Source organism: Telmatherina bonti, assembly GCF_933228915.1.
Source record: "Telmatherina bonti genome assembly, chromosome: 15".
NCBI lineage: Eukaryota > Metazoa > Chordata > Actinopteri > Atheriniformes > Telmatherinidae > Telmatherina > Telmatherina bonti.
The window spans coordinates 3763961-3789127 of NC_136613.1; the positions used below are offsets into that span (position 1 = coordinate 3763961).

A 25167-nucleotide genomic window follows, 5' to 3' on the forward strand; every position below is an offset into this window, starting at 1 on the left:
GAAGTAACATGGATGTTAACGCGGAGGTAACATGGATAATAACACGGAGTTAACATGGATGGTAACACAGAGGTAACATGGATGGTAACACGGAGATCACAGGTAACACGGAGGTAACATGGATTAACAAGCAGATAACATGGATGGTAACACGGAGGTAACATAAATGGTAACACACGGGTAAACATGGATGGTAATACAGAGGTAACATGGATGGTAACACAGAGATAAACATGGATGGTAACATGGCGGTAACATAGATGGTAACACAGGGGTAACATGGATGGTAACACGGGCTAAACATGGATGGTAACAAGGGGGTAAACATGGATGGTAACACGGAGGTAACATGGATGGTAACACAGAGGTAACATGGATGGTAACACGGGCTAAACATGGATGGTAACACGGGGGTAAACATGGATGGTAACACGGAGGTAACATGGATGGTAACACAGAGGTAACATGGATGGTAACAAAGAAGTAACATGGATGGTAACACGGAGGTAACATGGATGGTAACACAGAGGTAAAATGGATGGTAAAATGGATGGTAACACAGAGGTAACATGAATGGTAACAAGGAGGTAACATGGTTGGTAACACAGGGGTGACATGTAACACGGAGGTAACATGGATGGTAACACGGAGTTAACTTGGATGGTAACACAGACGTAACATGGATGGTAACACAGAGGTAACATGGATGGTAACTCGGAGGTAACATAGATGGTAACAAGTAGATAACATGGATGGTAACAAGTAGATAACATGGATGGTAACATGGAGGTAACAAATGGTAAGACAGAGATAAACATGGATGTTAACACGGAAGTAACATGGATGGTAACACAGAGGTAACATGGATGGTAACACAGGGGTAACATGTAACAAGGACGTAACATGGATGGTAAGAAGTAGATAACATGGATGGTAATACGGAGGTAACATAAATAGTAACACAGGGGTAAACATGGATGGTAACACTGATGTAACATGGATGGTAGCACAGAGATAAACATTGATGGTAACACGGCGGTAACATGGATGGTAACTCAGGGGTAAACATGGATGGTAACACGGATGTAACATGGATGGTAACACAGAGGTAGCATGGATGGTAACATGGAGGTAACATGGACGGTAACACGGAGGTAACATGGATGGTAACACGGGCTAAACATGGATGGTAACACGGGGGTAAACATGGATGGTAACACGGAGGTAACATGGATGGTAACACAGAGGTAACATGGATGGTAACAAAGAAGTAACATGGATGGTAACACGGAGGTAACATGGATGGTAACACAGGAGTAACATGTAACACGGAGGTAACATGGATGGTAACACGGAGGTAACATGGAGGGTAACACGAGATCACAGGTAACACGGAGGTAACATGGATGGTAACACAGAGGTAACATGGATGGTAACACGGATGGTAACATGGAGGTGACATGGACGGTAACACAGAGGTAACATGGATGGTAACATGGGGGTAAACATGGACAGTAACACGGAGGTAAACATGGATGGTAACAAAGAGGTAACATGGATGGTAACACGGAGGTAACATGGATGGTAACACAGAGGGAACATGGATGGTAACAAAGAAGTAACATGGATGGTCACACGGAGGTAACGTGGATGTTAACGCAGAGGTAACATGGATAATAACACGGAGTTAACATGGATGGTAACACAGAGGTAACATGGATGGTAACACGGAGATCACAGGTAACACGGAGGTAACATGGATTAACAAGCATATAACATGGATGGTAACACAGAGGTAACATGGATGGTAACACAGAGATAAACATGGATGGTAACACGGAGGTACCATGGATGGTAACACAGGGTAAAGATGGATGGTAACGAGGGGGTAAACATGGACGGAAACACGGAGGTGACATGGATGGTAACACGGGGGTAACATGTAACACGGATGTAACATAGATGGTGACACGGAGGTAACATGGATGGTAACACGGAGGTAACATGGATGTTAACGCGGAGGTAACATGGATGGTAACACAGCGGTAACATGGATGGTAACACAGAGGTAACATGGATGGTAACACGGAGGTAACATAGATGGTAACACGGAGGTAACATGGATGGTAACACAGGGGTAAACATGGATGGTAACACGGAGGTAACATGGATGTCAACGCGGAGGTAACATGGATGGTAACACAGCGGTAACATGGATGGTAACAAAGAGGTAACATGGATGATAACGTGGAGGTAACATAGATGGTAACACGGAGGTAACATGGATGGTAACACAGGAGTAACATGTAACACGGAGGTAACATGGATGGTAACACGGAGGTAACATGGAGGGTAACACGGAGATCACAGGTAACACGGAGGTAACATGGATGGTAACACAGGAGTAATATGTAACACGGAGGAAACATGGATGGTAACACAGGGGTAAACATGGATGGTAACAGAGGAAACATCAATGGTAACATGGGGGTAATTTGGATGGTAACACGGGGGTAAACATGGATGGTAACACGGAGGTAACATGGATGGTAACACGGAGTTAATTTGGATGGTAACACAGACGTAACATGGATGGTAACACAGAGGTAACATGGATGGTAACACGGAGATCACAGGTAACACGGAGGTAACATGGATTAACAAGCATATAACATGGATGGTAACACAGAGGTAACATGGATGGTAACACAGAGATAAACATGGATGGTAACACAGGGTAAACATGAATGGTAACGAGGGGGTAAACATGGACGGAAACACTGAGGTAACATGGATGGTAACACGGGGGTAACATGTAACACGGATGTAACATAGATGGTGACACGGAGGTAACATGGATGGTAACACGGAGGTAACATGGATGTTAACGCGGAGGTAACATGGATGGTAACACAGCGGTAACATGGATGGTAACACAGAGGTAACATGGATGGTAACACGGAGGTAACATAGATGGTAACACGGAGGTAACATGGATGGTAACACAGGGGTAAACATGGATGGTAACACGGAGGTAACATGGATGTCAACGCGGAGGTAACATGGATGGTAACACAGCGGTAACATGGATGGTAACAAAGAGGTAACATGGATGGTAACGTGGAGGTAACATAGATGGTAACACGGAGGTAACATGGATGGTAACACGGAGGTAACATGGATGGTAACACAGGAGTAACATGTAACACGGAGGTAACATGGATGGTAACACGGAGGTAACATGGAGGGTAACACGGAGATCACAGGTAACACGGAGGTAACATGGATGGTAACACAGGAGTAATATGTAACACGGAGGAAACATGGATGGTAACACAGGGGTAAACATGGATGGTAACAGAGGAAATATGAATGGTAACATGGGGGTAATTTGGATGGTAACACGGGGGTAAACATGGATGGTAACACGGAGGTAACATGGATGGTAACACGGAGTTAACTTGGATGGTAACACAGACGTAACATGGATGGTAACACAGAGGTAACATGGATGGTAACTCGGAGGTAACATAGATGGTAACATGGAGGTAACATGGATGGTAACACAGAGGTAAGATGGATGGTAACACGGAGGTAACATGGATGGTAAAACGGAGTTAAACATGGATGGTAACACGCAGGTAACATGAATGGTAATACGGAGGTAACATGGATGGTAACAAGTAGATAACATGGATGGTAACATGGAGGTAACAAATGGTAACACAGAGATAAACATGGATGTTAACACGGAAGTAACATGGATGGTAACACAGAGGTAATATGGATGGTAACACAGGGGTAACATGTAACACGGACGTAACATGGATGGTAACAAGTAGATAACATGGATGGTAACACGGAGGTAACATAAATAGTAACACAGGGGTAAACATGGATGGTAACACTGATGTAACATGGATGGTAGCACAGAGATAAACATTGATGGTAACACGGCGGTAACATGGATGGTAACTCAGGGGTAAACATGGATGGTAACACGGATGTAACATGGATGGTAACACAGAGGTAGCATGGATGGTAACATGGAGGTAACATGGACGGTAACACGGAGGTAACATGGATGGTAACACGGGCTAAACATGGAGGGTAACAAGGGGGTAAACATGGATGGTAACACGGAGGTAACATGGATGGTAACACAGAGGTAACATGGATGGTAACAAAAAAGTAACATGGATGGTAACACGGAGGTAACATGGATGGTAACACAGAGGTAAAATGGATGGTAAAATGGATGGTAACACAGAGGTAACATGAATGGTAACAAGGAGGTAACATGGGTGGTAACACAGGGGTGACATGTAACACGGAGGTAACATGGATGGTAACAAGTAGATAACATGGATGGTAACACGGAGGTAACATAAATGATAACACAGATAAACATGGATGGTAACACGGAGGTAACATGGATGGTAACACAGGGGTAAAAATGGATGGTAACAGAGGAAACATGAATGGTAACATGGGGGTAACTTGGATGGTAACACGGGGGTAAACATGGATGGTAACACGGAGGTAACATGGATGGTAACATGGAGGGTAACACGGAGATCACATGTAACACGGAGGTAACATGGATGGTAACACAGGGGTAACATGTAACACAGAGGTAACATGAATGGTAACACAGGGGTAAAATGTATCACGGACGTAACATGGATGGTAACACGGGGTAAACATGGATGGTAACACAGAGGTAACTTGGATGTTAACGCGGAGGTAACATGGATGGTAACACGGCGTTAACATGGATGGTAACACAGAGGTAACATGGATGGTAACACAGAGGTAACTTGGATGGTAACACAGAGATCACATGTAACACGGAGGTAACATGGATGGTAACACAGAGTTAACATGGATGGTAACACGGAGGTAACATGGATGGTAACACAGAGATAACATGTAACACGGAGGTTCAATTCAATTCAATTCAACTTTATTTATATAGCGTCAAATCACGGCAATGCCATCTCAAGACGCTTTACAGACAGAGGGGAAAACATAATGAAGGCCAATTCATAACAGCCTATATAAGGAAACCAACAGGTTGAGTTGAGTCCAACTCAATCTCCCATCCTGAGCAAGCACACTGGCGACAGTGGGAAGGAAGAAACTCCCTTTTAACAGGAAGGAAACCTCCGGCAGAACCCGCTCAGGACAGGCAGCCATCTGCCTCTGCTGTGTGGGGGGAAGAGGACAGAAAGACAACAGACAACAGGAACTGCTACTCCCGGCCAGGGAGACCTGCTGAGACAGGAGACATGCATGTTAATGATGCAACACTGTTATTGGGGGGGGGGGGGGGGGGGGGGGGGGGTAAAAGAAAGAGATAAAGAGAAAAAGAAAGAAGCTCAGTGTATCAGGAAATGTCCCTCAGCAGTCTAAACCTATAGCAGCATAACTACGGGATGCTAACCATCCCTAGCTATAGGACTTATCAAAAAGACAAGTCTTCAGCCTAGTCTTAAAGGTGGGGAGGGTGTCTGCTTCCCTAACACTAACTGGGAGCTTATTCCATAAGAGAGGGGCCTGATAACCAAAGGCTCTGCCTCCTGCTCGGCTCTTTGAGACTCTAGGAACCACAAGTAAGCCTGCAGTCTGCGAACGAAGTACTCTGCTTGGTATATGAGGAACAATGAGGTCTTTGATATATAGTGGTGCCTGGTTGTGGAGGGCTTTATATGTAAGGAGAAGGATTTTAAATTCTATTCTAGATTCAACAGGCAGCCAATGAAGAGAGGCTAAAACTGGAGAAATATGATCTCTCCTGCTGGTTCTGGTCAGGACTCTGGCTGCAGAATTCTGGATCAGCTGAAGGCTTTTCAGGGCATATTTAGGACAGCCCAGTAATAGAGAGTTACAGTAATCTAGTCTCGAAGTAACAAAAGCATGAACCAGTTTTTCTGCATCACTCTGAGACAGAATGTCCCTAATTTTGGCTATATTACGTAAATGAAAGAAGGCTGTTTTAGTAACCTGCTTAATATGTGGACAGAACCTTGAGGAACTCCATGACTTACTGTAGTTTGTGAGGAGGACTTGTCATTTACATGAATCAGATAAATATGATTTAAACCAGCTTAACGCTGTACCTGTAATTCCAATCACCTGTTCTAGTCTTTGTAACAGAATGTTTTGATCGACTGTATCAAATGCAGCACTAAGATCAAGCAAGATAAGTACGGACACAAGTCCTTTGTCTGAGGCCATAAGAAGGTCATTAGTAACTTTCACCAATGCTGTCTCAGTACTATGATGAGCTCTAAATCCTGACTGAAACTCCTCGCATAAATTATTTCTGCTCAGGTGGGCATGTAGCTGAGCTGAAACTATTTTCTCCAGAATTTTGGACATAAACGGGAGGTTAGATATAGGTCTATAATTTGCTATCACCTCTGGATCCAGAGATTGCTTTTTAAGTAAAGGCTTGATTACAGCAGTTTTAAATGATTGTGGTACATATCCTGTCACTAAAGACATATTGATAAGATTTAGTAGTGATGTATTAATTAAAGGGAAAATGTCCTTAAAGAGGCTCGTTGGGAGAGGGTCTAAGATACAGGTGGATGGTTTAGATGAAGCTATTATGGTAACATGGATGGTAACACGGCGTTAACATGGATGGTAACACAGAAGTAACATGGATGGTAACACAGAAGTAACATGAATGGTAACACGGGGTAACATGTAACACGGAGGTAACATGGATGGTAACACGGGGGTAACATGTAACACTGAGGTAACATGGATGGTAACACGGAGTTAACATGGATGGTAACACGGGGGTAACATGTAACACAGAGGTAACATGGATGGTAACACGGGGGTAACATGAATGGTAACACGGGGGTAACATGTAACACGGAGTTAACATGGATGGTAACACGGGGGTAACATGTAACACAGAGGTAACATGGATGGTAACACGGGGGTAACATGTAACACGGGGGTAACATGGATGGTAACACGGGGGTAAACATGGATGCTACACTTGTCAGAGTGCATTTCAGTATTTAAGTTGTACAATCAGAGGTTCGGCTGTTTCCATACGATCTGACCAAGCCCCGCCTCCTCCCGCGCAGAATGATCACGTAACAGTCTGATGAAATGCAACTTGAACGTTCAGGTTGCTTTGAACAATGATCAGATATGGATCCGATCTAGTAGCACGTATAAAAGCCTCCTGGGTCAGACCCTCATAAAAATATCCGATGTGTGTCATACGTACAGAAAAGATGGATTTAGGCTACTCTTGGCTGTAGTGTGGACTCGCTACATCTGCTCAGAAACAAGAATATATCCATACAAGTTAACATAATTTACATTTACCAACCAGTTAATAAGATTATTTATCATTTGATAAAAACAGAGAAATAAATATAATATTCCAACATGAACATTTCCAGCTGCTTTCTTGGGTATTAGTTTCAGATGTAACAACTCAGAACAGCTCTGAGTAGTTGCATCTGAATACATGCTGTGTAACAGCGGAGATATAAATAAAGTTTTAATGTCACCTGTGTGCAACAACCACAGTGGTTCTGTTGGTGCAGACCTTGGCTAGCGAGGCCTGGATGTTCCGCTCCGTCTGGGTGTCCAGTGACGAAGTCGCCTGGAGGAACCGACAGCGTTGCAGTGAGAAAATGATGGCGCATGAATAATTCCTCCGAGTGGAGGCATCAGACGAGGATGTAAAACTTTATTTTAATAAAATATTCAGTGACTAGTTGCAGTTTATTAAGGTTTTCAGATCCTTCAGTTTAGCTCCATTTCCGTCGTTTTTCCCAGAATAAAACTGATAATTTCTGAGATTTCCACAGACTACGATTGTAATTTGCAGCTGGGTCTACTGAATCATGTTTAGTGCATGATCGCGTTGTTTCAGGGTTTCCACATCCTGAGAAGGATTTGTTAAGTCGTTCTCCCTCATTTCCTTTTCTAATTCATCATTCATTTGCTGTTTGCTGTCAAACAGTAAGGCCATATTTTTCTCTTTACTTGTTTTCGGATCAAACGACCCCCCCGTCACACCCATAACACATTTCTGTGATAAATGTCCATATGGATGTGTTTGGAAAACCACCTCATGAGAGCAGAAAAACTTTTTAGCAATATTTGAGTTTTTTCTAAACGTAGATTTTTATTGCAATATTTGAGTTTCGCACAAGTTGAGGGATGATGAAAATTCAGCAACTCTCTCTATTTTCTTCTCAACCAAAATCTTCCTTAAGTGGAAATAATGAATTCTGAATTTACAGGCTGGAGAGATCTCAGAGAAGAGACAGGATGCAAGATGGCCGCTTGATTAGCCGTCATCGAGGGTAAAAATTAAATAGATTTTTCTATCAAATAAAACTAGTTGTTTGTAATTATTTAAGACTTCTGACAACTGCACTCCCCCTTCTGAAGCGTGATATATCAAGGATTCTTCACCATTTTTATTGGGAGCCCAACTTTTCCAGTACACACTGGTCTGGGACCCATTCAACATTGTACTGGTTTAATTGATCTTCCTCTTGGTTTAATCTGAAATCAGTAACTGAACCAAACCCACGTGTTGTTTTACAGTTAAAAGCTTGTAAAACGTGACATGATAACTGGACATATGTTTATATAACACATGCATGTGAATCTGCACATACATCAAGATGTCCAAAAAGCTGATCATGGAATAAAAAACAGCTTCAAGAACAAAAGTCGGGATTTTTATCACAAATTTTACTTATTAGATTTTACTACAGCTAAAAAGGAGGGTTTACATTCTAAATACTTCTTCATGATTTTGGTTAACAGCTAGCTGCTAGCTGAGTGACTTCTTCTGCTTATCTGAGTTTGCTGAACTGAACATTACCACCACCAGGTGGTGGGAAACCATATTGCAACTGGGATTTATAGACAGCAGTAAGACTTCTTGTGTCTTCTTCTGGTGAGTTACGTTGTCCTATGGCCCACAAGCGTAAACCTGAAAGTGTTTTCACGCCGTCTAGGTGGCGCTTGAGGCTCAGCACTAAACAAAACAATGACTTCCAGAGTCTGCTGAATCTCACGTTTCCTATTTACGAGACTTTTTAATGAGTTTGTTTCAGTTTTCAGAAGAATTTGTGTTCATTGCTGCTGAATCCAAGATTTAAGCAGCTCAAGTTGGACCCTCCTCATCCTCACCTCATCCAGCAGGATAATCTGAGGATCCTTCAGGATTGTACGAGCGATGGCGACTCTTTGCTTCTCCCCCCCGCTGAGTTTCAGACCCCTCTCCCCCACCTCCGTGTCATAACCTGCAGAAATACCATCAATGTTTGTGATTCTCGCCATTTGTCACCAAATATCCAGTCAAATCAGATCATGTTCATGGTGCACACACCAGAGCCTGACCCTGAGGCAGCTCCAGGATCCGACTGTGGATGTCGGCGGCCATGGCGGCTGTCTGCACCTCCAGGTCGCTGGCGGTAACTCGGCTGTAGCGGATGTTGTTGCCGATGGTGTCGTTGAAAAGGACCGTATCTTGAGGAACCACGCCGATGCAAGACCTGAGAGAAGACTGACGCACCTGGAATAGCAGAAGGAACTAATCCAGTTATTCTGGTGTATTTCTGCTGGCTGTAATTCTCATTAAATTGTCAATAAGTGACTTTTAGAGCACACAGAGATGTATATATAAACCTAAAATACATCAGCATTATTTTCTTTGTTGATCATTTCATATTTGTTGGGAGGAAACTCCTCGAGTGTTGTCAGTTTTTAGGATCTTCTCTTCACAAACCTGCAACATGTTGAACTGAGCGGAACTCTCCTCCTTCCAGGGAGCATACATCTACATCAAAGTTTCATGGCGAGATCCATCCTATACTATATAATGCATGCTGCCGCGGGTCACAGACAGCACACATGTCCTGAACTGAGTCCTGTTTCTTTTCCAGGTTTCCACATTCAACTCTCACCTGCTTTCTGGTGGTCCACAGACTGAAGAAGCCTTTTGGAAAAATGGTGACATGTTTTCAAGAACCAAAGAAAAAAAAGGTCCAGTCACCCTTTTTCAAGCTCCAGTGTTAGCATGACCTGGATGTATGAGAACCTACACCAACACCGTCCATTTATCCATTTATGTTCATGTTTCATTGCCTGTCGAAATTCTGCTGCTTAAACTATTCAGATTTTCACACTCTGGCACCCCTAACGACAGCTAATCTGGCATCATCTTCATCCAGCCTCTTCTCTGAGATCACTCCAGCCAGTAAAAGTCAGTGTGCAGTCTTATCTCTTTATTTTCCTGTTGTTCTCCTCTTGGGTTTTATTTGCTGAATGATTCAGAAAAAGAAAAACGACCCACTGAGCAGCAGTTACCTGGTCAGAATGGACGGACTGGTTGCAGATGACAGAATCAGACCCAATCAGCACTGGTTCCCACCAAAATCTGCAGAACATCGTCTCTGAACACACAACACAAAGTAGATGTGTTGTGAAGAAGACCACACCGGGAAGGTCCTGGTGTGGTCTTCTGGACTCAGAAGCCGGATGGAGAGTTGTGCCCGTCTGCTGCGTTGGTTACGTACGTAGTTTGGTCCATTTTGAAGAAGCTTTGCTATCTGTCCAATCTCAAAATGAAGCCAATGCTAACTTTTTTCATCATTGTTTCCACCTACTAATACACCTGTATCTGGTCTGAGAGCCTCTGATACGCCCCCTAGTGGAATCTCCCAGTAACAGGCGTAGGAAAAGGCAGATCTGGAGCAGAAAGGAGGTCTGACCTGAGGCTAGAACATTGGACTTGATAAAGTGACCAGTCATGATCAAACTTTGTCATTTACATCCTTATTTGTTGTGAATTTCACCTGAACAATGAAGAACCTTAAAATAAACATCTTGAGAGCATAAACAAGAGCAAATTGTCCATGTTGGAGTCGACCCAGAAGCCAGTTTGAAGGGGAATCAGTCAGCTAACAGCTACTCTGAATGCAACCACAGAAGAACAAATTTCCTCCAAACAAACCTCAGAAAAGTCCAACTGGCTCAGGAGATGCTTTATTGGAGAGTTCTTACACCGCCTCGGTTTGGCAGGTAATCACTCACTTCGCTCTAATTTTAATTTTAATTTTGCTTTCAGATGTTCTTTTTTTTATTTAATTCCAGCATCTGGTTCTAATGGAAGCAGAGCGGCAGCAGCAAATGGAGAAGATGAAACTGAACCCAGAGCAGGTGAAACTGATCCCAGATCAGATTTATTAGCTGGACATCTACAGCTGGGACATTTTTTCCTAATCCATGGATGCATGAAGCTATTCCAGAACCACTGTCAGTAGCAGAGACGTGATGCAGAAACATCAACCATCTGCAATAAAAAGATCTCTGATGATTCACCTGCAGAAGGATCAGAATTTGTTCCTGCGGTAAACATGTTTATTCTTGCTGTAAACATGTTTCTTTCTGTGTAAATGTGTTTATTCCTGCTGTAAACATGTTTATTTCTGCTGTAAACATGTTTATTCTTGCTGTAAACATGTTTCTTTCTGTGTAAATGTGTTTATTTCTGCTGTAAACATGTTTATTCTTGCTGTAAACATGTTTATTTCTGCTGTAAACATGTTTATTCCTGCTGTAAACATGTTTATTTCTGCTGTAAACATGTTTATTCCTTCTGTAAACATGTTTATTCCTGCTGTGAAGTTGGTCTTTTTAACATGGGAGTCTATGGGGATTTGCTTTGTTTTGCAGCCCCTAGTGGATGAAGGGGGAACTGCAGTTTTCTTCACTTTGAACCGCCGGAGGTTGCTGATTGGTGGAGGCACAGAGAAACTGCAGCCACACGGCCCAGAGCCCTGACCCAATCAGCTGTTGGCCCAGAACCTGAAGTCATAGCTCAGCGTCATGTTGAGGAGTGCTTCGTGTGCAACGGACCGCTAACCAAGTGGCGAGTCACCGTTTCCGATAAACACACAGGTACTGAGAACACTGATTAGAGCTTTTAGATGTGGACAAAGAACTGTACGGAGAGACAAACCCCCACCTGGTGACAGCTACGACTCTACGCGGATGATGCAGTGTTTTATGCCTGGAGAAGGCAGCGGGGGTTTAGTCCTCCTGGACGGCTGACTTGGTACTGAATCTACAATCAGTCCACCATATTTATGTACGAACAGCCAACTGGCCACAAGACTTCTGCTTCCTCAAATAATATTCACATTTATCAAGAATTTAGTGCCGGAGACACTAAAAAAACAAAAACAATTTCCACTCTGCAGAACCAGATCCCAGTCCAGGAAGCAGAACCAGATCCCAGTCCAGGAAGCAGAACCAGATCCCAGTCCTGTTTAAGGGAGACGTCCCATGATGCACTGGGTTCCTCTCTGCTCTCCATGTAGAAACATCTGATGATGTTTTTCTTCTTCTGTCTTCTTCTTCTGGATCAGGATTCTGCTGCTGGTGGATCCTCGAACCTGTCCTCTCAACCCCCACAAGTCCAGGACCCAGTTCTGGTCCTGATGGAGGTTTTCCTCCCTGGTTCTGGTCCTGATGGAGGTTTTCCTCCCTGGTTCTGGTCCCTCCAGTTCTTGGACAAACCAGAAGATTAACAACAAGTCAAAGAATTTCACCACTTCCTGTTCAAGCATCAAAACCAGTCTGGAAGTGATGAATTACACAACTCTGTGTGTGTGTGTGTGTGTGTGTGTGTGTGTGTGTGTGTGTGTGTGTGTGTGTGTGTGTGTGTGTGTGTGTGTGTGTGTGCTGATCAAACACACCTCCTGCTGCGTGATGATGAACCAGCAAACTCGTAACCACCAGCAGCCTCCTCATCCGAGCCAGCAGGTGTGTGTGTGTGTGTGTGTGTGTGTGTGCGTGTGCGTGCCGAGCGCCGTCGGGGACTTTTTATTGAGAATTTTAGCAACTCAGAGAATGAACTGTTTTACACACACACACACACACACACTCTGGATGCGTTGCTTCATTATTCAGAAAGCTTTTACTATGATTTATTCACAGCGCGGCTGGAGCAGCTGTGTGCGATGGAGCCGAGGTGTCGTCAGAAAGCGGAGAAGAGGAGCTGGACTGTGAGGGACGAGACAGCTGCTGGGATCTGTAACATCTTTTACATCATGTCTTAACCTGAAGTCTTGTGGTGTGTGCGCGAGACGCAGTGTTCAGGTCCGGCGGGGTCATTCTCAGAACCAGAACCGTGGCAGCCTGGAGTCCACCAGGAAGTTCAGCGCATCGGAACATGTTATGTAACCATAGCAACCTAGGAAAAGACGTCCACATGGGTAACGGCCACGTTAAAGGAGGGATCCTTCATCTCTGAAGGGACGAAGTGCTGCAGGTTTTAGACGTTTCGCTGCTGCAACGCGCCTGACCAGCCTCAGCTGCTGCAGCTGATCTGAGTCAGCGGCTGTCCAGAGGAGACGGGAGGCTGTTAGTTAGGCTAACCCTAACCAACACTGCAGGTTACTAGTGTATCACAGCTTATAAACATCCCGTCCATGTGAGACAACCTGTCCTCTCGTCTCCAACAGGTCGCATCGCCTTTCAGAGCCGAAACATGAAGTCCAGCGTTTATCCAGTTCATCACACAAACCAGTCTTCTGGAGGACCGTGTGTGTGTCACCTTGGAGATGTCCTGTCCGTCGATGCGGATGCAGCCCCTCTGAGGGTCGTAGAACCGGAACAACAGACGCAGGACGGAGCTTTTCCCAGATCCAGATGGACCAACCTGAACACAACGTTTACCTCGTTACGACACACTGCATGCTCACACACCTCATGATGCAAAGCTTCACGTTTCTCATTTACAGCCGGTGGAAGTCCTCTCATGCTGACAACACGTTGTTAGGTTAGAAAAATGAGAGAATAATCAATAATCTTGGGTTTCATAATTACATTAAGGCTATCATGCTAACAGCGCTGTGTTTCAGGTCTTATCCAGGCTCTTTATTAGGTATTATTATTATTATTATTATTATTATTATTATTATGGCCCTGCGATGGACTGGCGAGCTGTCCAGGGTGTACCCTGTCTGTCGCCCAAAGCCAGCTGGGATAGGCTCCAGCTTCCCCGCGACCCTGAATTGGATTAAAGCGGTTCAGAAAATGAAATGGGAAAAAAATATATATATATATATTATTAATATTAATTATTATATATATTATATAGAATTTTTGCTTTAAACAAGATAAGTTTATGTTAGCATAGAACTGTTAGTATATTATTTCTAGCTGCTACGGTATTAGCTGCTTTATTAGCTTCATCAATATTATTTTAGCTCAAATTTGAGCTTAAACGAGATAAAATGAGCTGCTTTGTTCGTGTTCATTGCTAATTTCAGCCTGAGTGAGTCGTATGTCAGAGATAAGCGGCTCAACAAAGAAAAGAATGGACTGGACTTAACGGGAGAGAAAAGCAGAAAATGTCCAAACATAAACAATAAAATCCTTCATAAAGCTGCAGAACTGTTGATAAAAATCAATTTAAAGGTAGAGTATGTAAGATTTTCAATATTTTCAAAATAAATTAACTAAAAAAAATAACTACAATAATAATTAGATCGTTTTTTAAACATGTAGGTTCCAGTCTGTCCATATTTGATGCGTTATTAAATTACAAGTTTAGATTACAAAATTACAAGACCCTTCTTGAATGCTTTCTGACCAGTAAAAAAAAAGTACTTTTTTCCACCAGTAGGGGGAGTATAAGCCCATTTATTGCAGAGCGGCTCTGAACTACAGATCACAAGCGATTCCTGCCCTTATTGGAGCTGGCAAGGAGGAGGGGTGAGTTTTGCTCATTACTGCCAACCTGTGGTCGTTTGTGGAGGTAACAGTTTTATGGTTTTGCTCACAACCTGGTGTTTGCCACCTGGTGGTGGAAAGAATCACCTTGAAATCTTACATACTCTGCCTTTAAATGACTACAAAGGTAGAAATATGGCAAGTCTAACAAAAGAAGGTTTCCCAGACAGTAGCCGATGGTTGTAGCACCGTTAGCTGCGCCGCTCAGAGATACTGACGTTAAAAGTTTTCTAAAACTCTGGAAAGTATTTGGAAACATTTTCCTGCTGTGGGTTTTTTTGTGGGCCGCCAAGGCTGAAAGAGGAAGAAGGGAAACCAACGTTTAGGGAACGGTTATGGACGTTTCCCAAATGTTCTTTGTAACTTCCAATAATTGTTCTTTATCTCAAAGGTTTACTGCACATGGAGTGAAGCCTTCCCGCTAAGCTAACCGTCTGTTGGCAGGCGGGCCAGAGAAGGGAAACGTACCAAAGCGACGGTCTGTCCTGCCTCCACTCTGAACGTCACATCCTGCAGAACCTCGGTGCTGCAAACAGATGACAGAAAATCAGCTTAATTCAGTGTCTGTTCATGAATCCAGCAGAGAAATAGTTGCGTCTCATGCAGCGAATATGAACCCTGAACCTCCACACGTCTATTTTCCGTGGAATGGGACTTATGGCAAATATAAATGCCGTTGCACATATGAAGCTCGGCGTCCAGCAGGTGATGGAAACCAGATGCAACAGATTTCATGGAATGTGTTCTGTACAAACCAGAAACCATCAACAACGGCCGACAACCCCAGCACCCCCCCCCCCCCCCCCCCCACACACCCCCCGCTCCCCCCTCCTCCCCATCCAGCCCAATCGGATGGAAAAGCTGATGTTTCATTGCCTACGCACCCAGGAACATAGCTGAAACACACCCCGTCAAACTCCACCTGACCTGCTGACAGATGCAGGTCCTCAGCATCGGCAGCATCTTCAACCTGTGAGGAGGAGGAGGATGAAGAGGAGGAGGAAGAGGATAGAGATGAAGGGGAGACTAAGGAAACCAGGAAATGAGACAGAAAATGGTTTTAATTAATCAGGACATCACCAACAAGACGTGGACTGGAAGCAGTGGATTTCCCAGACCAGCTGCGTTTACATGGAAACTCACTAAACTGATCCGATCAGATGGATTTACTCGGCAGTGTGATCGCTGTACATTATATTGATTTTGATGATTAGAGATTTGCTGAATCCAGGCCCAATCTGACAGAGATTTGGTTCTGTTTAGAATCGATTAATATGAAATTAAATCACAGTTCAGCGTTGATATTTTTATTCCTGAGATTTTTTTACATAACATAAAACGTTCTGAAGACAAACCAATAACAATGTAAAGCCACATGACAGTGGAACTAAAAGTACCATTATTTTCCAAATACATGAACCATTTCTTCATTTTGGATCAATGTCACTGACTCATCGACCACACAATCAATATATTGATGTAGATGGAAATATCAATATGAATCAATATTTGGCCCCACCCCCCGTCACATTGTGCATACCTGTCTGGAAAAACAGATTTTCTCCTTTTTTTTTTTTTTCCTAATCTTTGTTTTGACTGTCAAACTAATCAATATTCTTGAACTCATTCAGTTTGTCATAAAAATGTTCTGAAAAGTCATCACACCACGTGGCCGCTAGCTGTCGGGTAGCCGCTATCAGCCACATACTCACTAGCTGCCACGTAGCCGCTAGCTGCCACGTAGCCGCTAGCTGCCACGTAGCCGCTAGCTGCCATGTAGCTGCTATCAGCCACATACTCACTAGCTGCCACGTAGCCGCTAGCTGCCACGTAGCCGCTAGCTGCCACGTAGCCGCTAGCTGCCACGTAGCCGCTAGCTGCCACGTAGCCGCTAGCTGCCACGTAGCCACTAGCTGCCATATAGCCACTAGCTGCCACGTAGCCGCTAGCTGCCACGTAGCCGCTAGCTGCCACGTAGCTGCTATCAGCCACATACTCACTAGCTGCCACGTAGCCGCTAGCTGCCACGTAGCCGCTAGCTGCCATGTAGCTGCTATCAGCCACATACTCACTAGCTGCCACGTAGCCGCTAGCTGCCACGTAGCTGCTAGCTGCCACGTAGCCGCTAGCTGCCACGTAGCCGCTAGCTGCCACGTAGCCGCTAGCTGCCACGTAGCCACTAGCTGCCATATAGCCACTAGCTGCCACGTAGCCGCTAGCTGACACGTAGCCGCTAGCTGACACGTAGCCGCTAGCTGACACATAGCCGCTAGCTGACACATAGCCACAAGCTGACACATAGCCACAAGCTGACACGTAGCCACAGCCACAAGGGTCAAGCATACGCAGAACGGCATCCACCATCAGAACGAGCGCAGACATGGCTGATCAAACCTGTGGATCCGATCATTTAAAGGTTTAAACCGTCACTTTTGATCCAATTGGACCAGGTGTGCTTTATTCTGATTGGAGTTGCATTGGATTAAATAATGTCCAGATTAATGCTTCCAGAAAGAGACAAACTGAGTTGTTACAACAGCATCAGGCAGCGGTAAAAGTTCCATACATGTTATATCTTCACTTTTTTAGGTTACATTTAAGTCGTCTCAAACATTTGTTAACGAATATTAATTATCATTATGTAAACAAGACAATACAAAACAATATTTTTCCACTGAATTCCTTATTCAGAATAATTTTTTAATTTCTGTAGACAATTATTTTAAAAAAAGTTGACTATAAATTCTTTTCTATTTTTAGAAAAACTTTTATTTATATTAATATGTTATAACTATTCCATGTAGTATGAATAATATCTGAGTGAAACATAAAATATTTATATTTAAACTATATCTTTTATAATTATATTACAGATTATATTTATGATTTAATAATAAATAAATATTTAAAATGTTTGTTTTTTTTTTTATTAAAGTTTTAAAGCTGGATTTTACTCATAATAATATTTATAAATATATCTAAATAAATGTAAGACTACTGTAAATATATATTTAGATAATGAAAAACATAAATCAGACTGTCACACTGGGAAAGTGAGTTGACAGCTAATGTGGACACAATAATCTGAATATTGTCTTAATCAGAATAAAATCAATACTCTGAATATTGCTGTATGTAAATTCATCCAGGTATCCACGTGCTCTAACTCTGTTACCACGGTAGCTGAGTGAAGTAAAGCAACTTGCTAGTAGGTTTACTATGTAGAACATGAGTTTTACCCATATTCTCCAGTGCTGTCAACTCCTCCATACTAATAACAGCCCTGTTTTCATCTAATTAGCATGATCAATCTGGTACATATTGTTATATGGATGAAGCTACAGAGAGAAATAATGTTGGTCATTTGCATGTCGGCAACATGCAAATGTTCATGGTGATAAACAGATAAAGAAAGCAGGCTAGCTGCTAGTGGCTTGGCTGCTACAGCAAGCTAGCGGCTACAGCAGGCTAGCTGTGAGTGGCTTGGCTGCTACAGCAGGCTAGCTGCTACAGCAGGCTAGCTGCTACAGCAGGCTAGCTGCTACAGCAGGCTAGCTGCTAGTGGCTCGGCTGCTACAGCAAGCTAGCGGCTACAGCAGGCTAGCTGTGAGTGGCACGGCTGCTACAGCAGGCTAGCTGCCAGTGGCGCGGCTGCTACAGCAGGCTAGCTGCTAGTGGCGCGGCTGCTACAGCAGGCTAGCTGCTAGTGGCGCGGCTGCTACAGCAGGCTAGCTGCGAGTGGCGCGGCTGCTACAGCAGGCTAGCTGCTAGTGGCTTGGCTGCTACAGCAAGCTAGCGGCTACAGCAGGCTAGCTGCTAGTGGCGCAGCTGCTACAGCAGGCTAGCTGCTAGTGGCGCGGCTGCTACAGCAGGCTAGCTGCTAGCAGCTCGGCTACTACAGCAGGCTAGCTGCTGGTGGCTCAGCTGCTACATCTAGCTACAGACTTTTTCGTTTATGGTGTCAAAAACGTTGTAAAATATCAGTTTTCTCAGAGTAACTTTAGCACCTAAATAAAACATGGAGATGTTCTTAATTTTTACATCTTGCTAATGTTTTGTACGTCTGCTGGTTTTTAAGCTGACATGAAGAGGAAAAAAAACTGGAGGTCTGATTCCCATCCAGGAGGCATCCTGACCAGATACCCGAGCCACCTCAACTGGTTCCTCTCGATGCGGAGGAGCAGCGGCTCTACTTTGATTTCCTCCCGGATGACCGAGCTCCTCACCCTATCTCTAAGGGAGAGCCCGGCCACCCTGCGGAGGAAACTCATTTCAGCCGCCTGGATACGAACTGACCAGTCAAACTGACCAGCTAGTTGTAAACGTGCTGGGTAGCTAAACCTGCTAGCTAAATCTCCATCAGCTGGTAGTTTTGGAGGTTTGTAAAGCAGGATTTTGGAAAATCCTGCAGGTCTTGATCACCAACAAACTGTCTGACATGAACATATAAGAGCTGAACTGGTTTGGAAAGTGTGGTGTTTACTAGCATCATGCGAGCTGAGAAGCAATTGATTGCAAATTAAGAGTCACTCCAGAATCCAACATGGCAGCATATGAGACAATGTGACATCACGGAGATGGTCTGTTATAGTAATGGACGAAGCCACGGAGATAATACCGTGGTGGGAGTGGCAATATGACGCCTCGAATATGTTTAAAACATGAAACTTTAGGTCAGTATGATCTCATTTTTGTTAAGTTTTTATCAATTATAGTTTGGTTTTTAATTCGGGTTCTACAGAAAGAGGGTTCCAGCACAGATCTCTGTGGAACACCTCCTGGTTTCACGCTGCTGTCCTGTACTGTATTCCACACAAGGGTTAAAATCTGCAGCTAGTCAGAAATTCAGTTTTTCTTCTTTTCACATCTCTTTTCTTCTAACGTTCATAAATCCTTCCTCCCTCCCTCCCTTCCTTCCTTCCTTCCTTCCTTCCTTCCTTCCTTCCTTCCTCCCTCCCTCCCTCCCTCCCTCCCTCCCTCCCTCCCTTCCTTCCTTCCTCCCTCCCTCCCTCCCTCCCTCCCTCCCTCCCTCCCTTCCTTCCTTCCTTCCTTCCTTCCTTCCTTCCTTCCTTCCTTCCTTCCTTCCTTCCTTCCTTCCTTCCTCCCTCCCTCCCTCCCTCCCTTCCTCCCTCCCTTCCCATTTGCCAAATGGAGTCTGCCTGAGAGTTTACCATCGCCAGGCCCAGCAGACGGCCTCCTCCTCCTTGGACTCGTCTCGCCTGCAGCTTCCAAAGGCGAAGAAAAGGCCGCTGTGTTTGTAAGGTGCTCCGATGCTTTTGTCCACATTCATGGGACTGTTTACCATATCAAGGGCCTGTGAATGATGGAGCCTTTAGTCAGGCAGCCGGAGGACGACTTTTCCCACCGAAACACAAATAGAGACACACACACAGACGTGCACACAGTGTGCGTTTATGAAGGAAAATACACACATTCGCACACAAACAGTTGCTGACTTCCTAACCTAAAACTTCTGATGTTTTCTGGGCAGGAACCAGGTGACCTTCAGTCACAGGAATACCTGCGTGAAGTAAACCCGATGGAGGCTGTTGGATCGGATGACGTGTTTACACGATGCGTGTTTATTCTGACTGGATGTTTGATCAGATAGAAAGTGTTCCATGTAAACGCAGCGAGGTATCACCACACAGAGCTGCTGCCCATCCAGATCTTCCAACCGGAAGCAGGAGAGGAGGCTTCTCAGCAACTCTGGCCGCTCGCTCACCTCTTTCTGCTCTGACAGCAGCGACAACATGTTGTCCATGTCCACAAATGAAGTCTGAATCAGTCTGCAGACACAGAAGATCCGTTACAACACAGTCTGGAAACTCTTTAAATGACTGATCCTCCAGCAGCAGGATCACAACCATGATGTCCGTCTGTGCATTCACATGACTGCAAAATGCTTTTGTGGTCGTTACAACCGATTCGCTGTGAAACCGCCCATTTTCCTGCATCCAGTTAAAAGCGATGGAAGAAACCAGTAAGTCTGAGTTCAGGTTATCTGCGGGGGTCCAGCTGGTCTACAACACAAACGCTCACAAGACACAGAAAAACACAGACTTTCAATTCTTTTCAAAAGAAATAAAATAAACAGAACATTGTTAGACGCGTGGTCTAAAAGATCTTCATCGTGTGACTCTGTCCCGTCATCCTCGTTCATGGACACTTGTCCCACGACATTCAGAACTGGTCTAACTGGTTAAACTGTGTTTCTGTGTGGGGTCGCCCTGCAGAGAACTACCTCAGTGCTTTGGTCCGAACCGAGTCCAGTCTGAACACAGACCAGACGGAAATCTGTCCAGAGTCCCCCCAACTGTCCTGATGTGAACCCAAAGATCCTTTTTATTCCCAGTAAAGGTCCCGATATGTTCCCAGTTAATCTGACTGGTTTCATCCTGTTCCTCCATCTGATACTCAGTTGAGAGCCACAGCCCCGAATGAGGGTCCTGAGGGTCCTGAGGGTCCTGAGGGTCCTGAGGGGTCTGAGGGGTCTGAGGGGTCTGAGGGTCCTGAGGGGTCTGAGGGTCCTGAGGGTCCTGAGGGGTCTGAGGGTCCTGAGGGGTCTGAGGGGTCTGAGGGGTCTGAGGGTCCTGAGGGGTCTGAGGGGTCTGAGGGGTCTGAGGGTCCTGAGGGGTCTGAGGGGTCTGAGGGGTCTGAGGGTCCTGAGGGGTCTGAGGGTCCTGAGGGGTCTGAGGGGTCTGAGGGTCCTGAGGGTCCTGAGGGTCCTGAGGGGTCTGAGGGTCCTGAGGGGTCTGAGGGGTCTGAGGGGTCTGAGGGTCCTGAGGGTCCTGAGGGTCCTGAGGGGTCTGAGGGGTCTGAGGGTCCTGAGGGGTCTGAGGGTCCTGAGGGTCCTGAGGGGTCTGAGGGTCCTGAGGGTCCTGAGGGGTCTGAGGGGTCTGAGGGTCCTGAGGGGTCTGAGGGTCCTGAGGGTCCTGAGGGGTCTGAGGGTCCTGAGGGGTCTGAGGGTCCTGAGGGTCCTGAGGGGTCTGAGGGGTCTGAGGGTCCTGAGGGGTCTGAAGGTCCTGAGGGGTCTGAGGGGTCTGAGGGTCCTGAGGGGTCTGAGGGTCCTGAGGGGTCTGAGGGGTCTGAGGGTCCTGAGGGGTCTGAGGGTCCTGAGGGTCCTGAGGGGTCTGAGGGTCCTGAGGGGTCTGAGGGGTCTGAGGGTCCTGAGGGGTCTGAGGGGTCTGAGGGGTCCTGAGGGGTCTGAGGGGTCTGAGGGGTCTGAGGGTCCTGAGGGGTCTGAGGGTCCTGAGGGGTCTGAGGGGTCTAAGGGTCCTGAGGGTCCTGAGGGGCCTGAGGGGTCTGAGGGTCCTGAGGGGTCTAAGGGTCCTGAAGGTCCTGAGGGGTCTGAGGGGTCTGAGGGTCCTGAGGGTCCTGAGGGGCCTGAGGGTCCTGAGGGGCCTGAGGGGTCTGAGGGTCCTGAGGGGTCTAAGGGTCCTGAAGGTCCTGAGGGGTCTGAGGGGTCTGAGGGTCCTGAGGGGTCTGAGGGTCCTGAGGGGTCTAAGGGTCCTGAGGGTCCTGAGGGGTCCTGAAGGTCCTGAAGGTCCTGAGGGGTCTGAGGGTCCTGAGGGGTCTGAGGGTCCTGAGGGTCCTGAGGGTCCTGAAGGTCCTGAGGGGTCTGAGGGTCCTGAGGGGTCTGAGGGTCCTGAGGGTCCTGAGGGGTCTGAAGGTCCTGAGGGGTCTGTAGGTCCTGAGGGTCCTGAGGGTCCTGAGGGGTCTGAGGGGTCTAAGGGTCCTGAGGGTCCTGAGGGGTCTGAGGGTCCTGAAGGTCCTGAGGGGTCTGAGGGGTCTAAGGGTCCTGAAGGTCCTGAGGGGTCTGAGGGTCCTGAGGGGTCTGAGGGTCCTGAGGGGTCTGAGGGGTCTGAGGGTCCTGAGGGTCCTGAGGGGTCTGAGGGGTCTGTAGGTCCTGAGGGTCCTGAGGGGTCTGAGGGTCCTGAGGGTCCTGAGGGTCCTGAGGGGTCTGAGGGTCCTGAGGGGTCTGTAGGTCCTGAGGGTCCTGAGGGGTCTGAGGGGTCTGAGGGTCCTGAGGGTCCTGAGGGGTCTGAGGGGTCTAAGGGTCCTGAAGGTCCTGAGGGGTCTAAGGGTCCTGAGGGTCCTGAGGGGTCTGAGGGGTCTGAGGGTCCTGAGGGGTCTGAAGGTCCTGAGGGGTCTGTAGGTCCTGAGGGTCCTGAGGGGTCTGAGGGGTCTAAGGGTCCTGAAGGTCCTGAGGGGTCTGAAGGTCCTGAGGGTCCTGAGGGGTCTGAGGGTCCTGAGGGGCCTGAGGGGTCTAAGGGTCCTGAGGGGTCTGAGGGTCCTGAAGGTCCTGAGGGGTCTGAAGGTCCTGAGGGGTCTGAGGGTCCTGAGGGGTCTGAGGGGTCTGAGGGTCCTGAAGGTCCTGAGGGGTCTAAGGGTCCTGAGGGGTCTGAGGGTCCTGAAGGTCCTGAGGGGTCTGAAGGTCCTGAGGGGTCTGAGGGTCCTGAGGGTCCTGAGGGGTCTGAGGGGTCTGAGGGTCCTGAGGGGTCTGAGGGGTCTGAAGGTCCTAAGGGGCCTGAGGGGTCTGAGGGGTCTGAGGGTCCTGAGGGTCCTGAGGGGTCTGAGGGTCCTGAAGGTCCTGAGGGGTCTGAGGGTCCTGAGGGGCCTGAGGGTCCTGAGGGGCCTGAGGGGTCTGAGGGGCCTGAGGGTCCTGAGGGGTCTGAGGGTCCTGAGGGTCCTGAGGGTCCTGAGGGGTCTGAGGGTCCTGAGGGGTCTGAGGGTCCTGAGGGGTCTGAGGGGTCTGAGGGGTCTGAAGGTCCTGAGGGGTCTGTAGGTCCTGAGGGTCCTGAGGGGTCTGAGGGGTCTGAAGGTCCTGAGGGGTCTGAGGGTCCTGAGGGGTCTGAGGGTCCTGAGGGTCCTGAGGGGTCTGAGGGGTCTGAAGGTCCTGAGGGGTCTGAGGGTCCTGAGGGGTCTGAGGGTCCTGAGGGTCCTGAGGGGTCTGAGGGGTCTGAAGGTCCTGAGGGGTCTGTAGGTCCTGAGGGGTCTGAGGGTCCTGAGGGTCCTGAAGGTCCTGAGGGGTCCTGAGGGGTCTGAGGGTCCTGAGGGGTCTGTAGGTCCTGAGGGGTCTAAGGGTCCTGAGGGGTCTGAGGGTCCTGAGGGTCCTGAGGGTCCTGAGGGGTCTGAGGGGTCTAAGGGTCCTGAGGGGCCTGAGGGGCCTGAGGGGTCTGAGGGGTCTGAGGGTCCTGAGGGGTCTGAGGGGTCTAAGGGTCCTGAGGGGTCTGAGGGTCCTGAGGGTCCTGAGAGGTCTGAGGGTCCTGAGGGGTCTGAGGGGTCTAAGGGTCCTGAGGGGTCTGAGGGGTCTGAGGGTCCTGAGGGGTCTGAGGGTCCTGAGGGTCCTGAGGGTCCTGAGGGGTCTGAGGGGTCTAAGGGTCCTGAGGGGCCTGAGGGGCCTGAGGGTCCTGAGGGGTCTGAGGGTCCTGAGGGGTCTGAGGGTCCTGAGGGTCCTGAGGGTCCTGAGGGGTCTGAGGGTCCTGAGGGGTCTGAGGGGTCTGAGGGTCCTGAGGGGTCTGAGGGGTCTAAGGGTCCTGAGGGGTCTGAGGGGTCTGAGGGTCCTGAGGGGTCTGAGGGTCCTGAGGGGTCCTGAGGGTCCTGAGGGGTCTGAGGGTCCTGAGGGGTCTGAGGGGTCTAAGGGTCCTGAGGGGTCTAAGGGTCCTGAGGGGTCTGAGGGGTCTGAGGGTCCTGAGGGGTCTGAGGGTCCTGAGGGTCCTGAGGGGTCTGAGGGGTCTGAGGGTCCTGAGGGGTCTGTAGGTCCTGAGGGTCCTGAGGGTCCTGAGGGATCTGAGGGGTCTGAAGGTCCTGAGGGTCCTGAGGGTCCTGAGGGGTCTGAGGGGTCTGAAGGTCCTGAGGGGTCTGAGGGGTCTGAAGGTCCTGAGGGTCCTGAGGGTCCTGAGGGGTCTGAAGGTCCTGAGGGGTCTGAGGGGTCTGAGGGGTCTGAGGGGTCTGAGGGTCCTGAGGGGTCTGAGGGGTCTGAGGGTCCTGAGGGGTCTGAGGGTCCTGAGGGGTCTGAGGGGTCTGAGGGGTCTGAAGGTCCTGAGGGGTCTGAGGGATCTGAGGGGTCTGAGGGTCCTGAGGGTCCTGAGGGGTCTGAGGGTCCTGAGGGGTCTGAGGGTCCTGAGGGTCCTGAGGGTCCTGAGGGGTCTGAGGGATCTGAGGGGTCTGAGGGTCCTGAGGGTCCTGAGGGGTCTGAGGGATCTGAGGGGTCTGAGGGTCCTGAGGGTCCTGAGGGTCCTGAGGGGTCTGAGGGTCCTGAGGGGTCTGAAGGTCCTGAGGGGTCTGTAGGTCCTGAGGGTCCTGAGGGTCCTGAGGGGTCTGAGGGTCCTGAGGGGTCTGAGGGGTCTAAGGGTCCTG

The 25167-nt window shown here is 47.5% G+C and overlaps 1 protein-coding gene across 1 annotated transcript in view; it reads right to left on the reverse strand.

Annotated features, from left to right (window-relative positions):
• Positions 1 to 25167, reverse strand: part of abcb6b (ATP binding cassette subfamily B member 6 (LAN blood group) b) — a gene marked incomplete at both ends in the record, with an annotated part of 66603 nt that overhangs the window by 24425 nt on the left and 17011 nt on the right. Inside the window, 7 exons of the mRNA XM_079254287.1 lie at positions 7548 to 7642; positions 9193 to 9305; positions 9403 to 9577; positions 13625 to 13729; positions 15274 to 15331; positions 15690 to 15775; positions 20531 to 20594. Coding sequence (XP_079110413.1) covers positions 7548 to 7642; positions 9193 to 9305; positions 9403 to 9577; positions 13625 to 13729; positions 15274 to 15331; positions 15690 to 15775; positions 20531 to 20594 — 696 coding nt within the window. The remainder of the gene's footprint in view (positions 1 to 7547; positions 7643 to 9192; positions 9306 to 9402; positions 9578 to 13624; positions 13730 to 15273; positions 15332 to 15689; positions 15776 to 20530; positions 20595 to 25167) is intronic.